Genomic DNA, 2500 nt, shown 5'->3' with positions numbered 1-2500 from the left:
TTATTTTATTCGTTTTTGTTTTATTTTATTTTACTTGTTTTTCGTTTATTTTATTCGTTTTTGTTTTATTTTACTTTATTTTTAGTGTGTTGTTTTATTTTAGTTGGTTTTATTTTATTTTATTTTATTTTATTTTATCAGCAGAAGCAGCAGCAGCAGCAGCAGCAGCAGCAGCAGCAGCAGCGGCAGCAGCAGCAGCAGGCGAACCTTATTGAATTGCTGCTTCATGAGTCGAATAACATTCTGCACCAACAGCGTCTCCTTGTCCTTTGTCACCTGTATAAATACACTTTTGTTTGTTTATTAGTTTTTTGTTTTTTAATTTTATGTTTATTTTTTTGTTTTTTTTTTGTCTATTTGTTTAGTTGCTGCTTGTTTAACTGCTTGATAGTTCCTCCATGTGCTTTTTGTTTTTTTGTTTTTTTGTTTTTTTTTTTTCTCTCGCTTTTGTCTTTTTACGATTGCTTCTGCTTTTGTTTCTTTATTTATTTTTGTTTATTTGGTTTTTTATTTGTTTTTGTTTGTTTGTTTGTTTGTTTTTGTTTGTTTAACTGGGGGGGCGCACCTGACTGCCTAGTTGCTGGTACTGCGTATACACCTCAGGGCCGAAATGTTCTGTGAGTGTTCTCTGTTGCGTTGTTTGATGAAATATTTTTTTTTATAATTTTTTATTTATTTTTAATTTTTATTTCTGTTTGTTTTGTGTTGTATTAAAAATGTATTCAGTTGAAATACCTTTATAGAGGCCTCCTCTTCTTCACTCAGCTGCGCTGGACTAAACAAATACAAATCTATATGTGAAACGAGCTACAAAAAAAATAATAAAAAAATACCAGCTTACGCAGACTCGAACTCCTGCAGCATTTGTCTAACAAATAAATAAATAAAACACAAAAAGGATAAACGTCTACAGGCGAAGGAACAGAAGTAAATGTTTACTACCTCATATACGAGACCGCCGGTGCTGTTGCAAGTCCGTGATTTCAATAAAAGAATAAATACAAAATAAAACAAAAGAAAAAAAAAGAAAACTAAAAAGCAGAAAAACAGTCACCTCCGTATTGCTTGTTTAATCGCAGTTCCAATTCGCGCACAACTGTGCCGAAAGAAAGAAGAAAAAGAATAAGAAAAAGAAGAAAAAGAAGAAGAAAAAGAAGAAAAAGAAGAAAAAGAAGAAAAAAGAAAACAATTTTACTGCATTTCTTTACTCTCGAGAAACAAAAACAAACCCACGTGCAAACGGCAGCGGCGAAACAGCAGAAACATCAGCCTGAAACGACGATCCAAAAAAGAAGAAAGCGATCATCAATTGGCGTTTCATGTTAGGAATCCACCGACGAAATGTTTTATTAAAGTATTTAATTGAGAAAATACAACAAAGAAAATGTATTTATATTCAATAAAAGTCAGAATGAAAGAAGAAAAAGAAACATGAATATGCGCGCAACGCCGAGCTGCCTATACACCCCAACCGACGGGCGGTATCTATCACGCCTGATCCTGTGCCTCCAACAGAGAAGTTGAATCTGCAGAATAAATCAAAAAAAAAACCGCACAAATTAAATAAATTATTTAAAATATTAATAAAGTGAAACAAACCATCAATATAAACAAAAAAACTCCGCTCCTTCTTCACCAAACTGCACACATAAACTGCTGCTAGAGGGGAAACGCCAGAACTTGAATATTTCTTTCTCCGCACCTTCTGACGGCTCCTCCTGAAACAAATCGTCAAACGAAAACAAAAAACGCGGCGTACGCTTCGCCTGGCTAACTATCAACTCATCTGCTGCCCGGGCGCGCAGATACAGTCGCCTGCACTCATCACACCGCAGCAACACCAGCAGCAATAGCAGCAGCAGCAGCAGCAGCAGCAACAGCAGCATAAGCAGCAGTAGCATCTTCTCCCTTTACAGGTTAATTCCGTTTCATTAGAAACAGGTGAATAAGCAGAACAAAGAAGGGCCGTCTCCCCCACCCCTCCCACCCCCCCCNCCCCCCCCCCGTTCAACTGCATTGATTCGTTTTATTTATTTATTTAATATATTTATTTATTTATGTATTTATTTATCCCGTGTGTCTGTCTGTCTGTTTACCTGCATGCAACAAGGCCAGTAACTAGAGCAGCAACCATCACGATGGTAGAGATGAACTGACACAGCGCCGCAGTAGCAGCAACAGCTCGCACAGCCTCGGGGGCGATCATCTCTGCGGGGCGGCCCCACAGCAGCTTCATAGCGACGCCTTGGCTTGTATCTGTGTATAAAAAAAATAAAAAAATAATAAAAATATATAAATAAAACAACAACACACAAATCTATCAATTCTATACAGAAACCACACATATACAACACACTAAACACCAGCAACGCACTCAGCTCATACTGGTATAGGTGCTGCTGCAGTTGCTACTACAGTTGCTGCTGCAATTGCTGCTGCAGCTGGAAGACTCACGGCGTGCCAGTTGGGTGCAGAAGGCCGGCACCCCGTGCAGCAGAAC

At 38.0% G+C, this 2500-nt stretch overlaps 1 protein-coding gene across 1 annotated transcript in view; it reads right to left on the bottom strand.

The window, feature by feature from the left end:
* Positions 1-1488: 1488 nt before the first annotated feature.
* EMH_0034700 (uncharacterized protein) overlaps positions 1489-2500 on the bottom strand; it is a gene marked incomplete at both ends in the record, with an annotated part of 1767 nt that continues 755 nt past the window's right edge. Inside the window, 2 exons of the mRNA XM_013494898.1 lie at positions 1489-1526; positions 1703-1815. Coding sequence (XP_013350352.1) covers positions 1489-1526; positions 1703-1815 — 151 coding nt within the window. The remainder of the gene's footprint in view (positions 1527-1702; positions 1816-2500) is intronic.

This window comes from Eimeria mitis, genomic scaffold (assembly GCF_000499745.2).
Source record: "Eimeria mitis Houghton genomic scaffold, Emh_scaff1326, whole genome shotgun sequence".
Classification (NCBI taxonomy): domain Eukaryota; phylum Apicomplexa; class Conoidasida; order Eucoccidiorida; family Eimeriidae; genus Eimeria; species Eimeria mitis.
The sequence above is the reverse complement of the archived record's forward strand: the minus strand, read 5'-3'. Positions and strand labels throughout refer to the sequence as shown.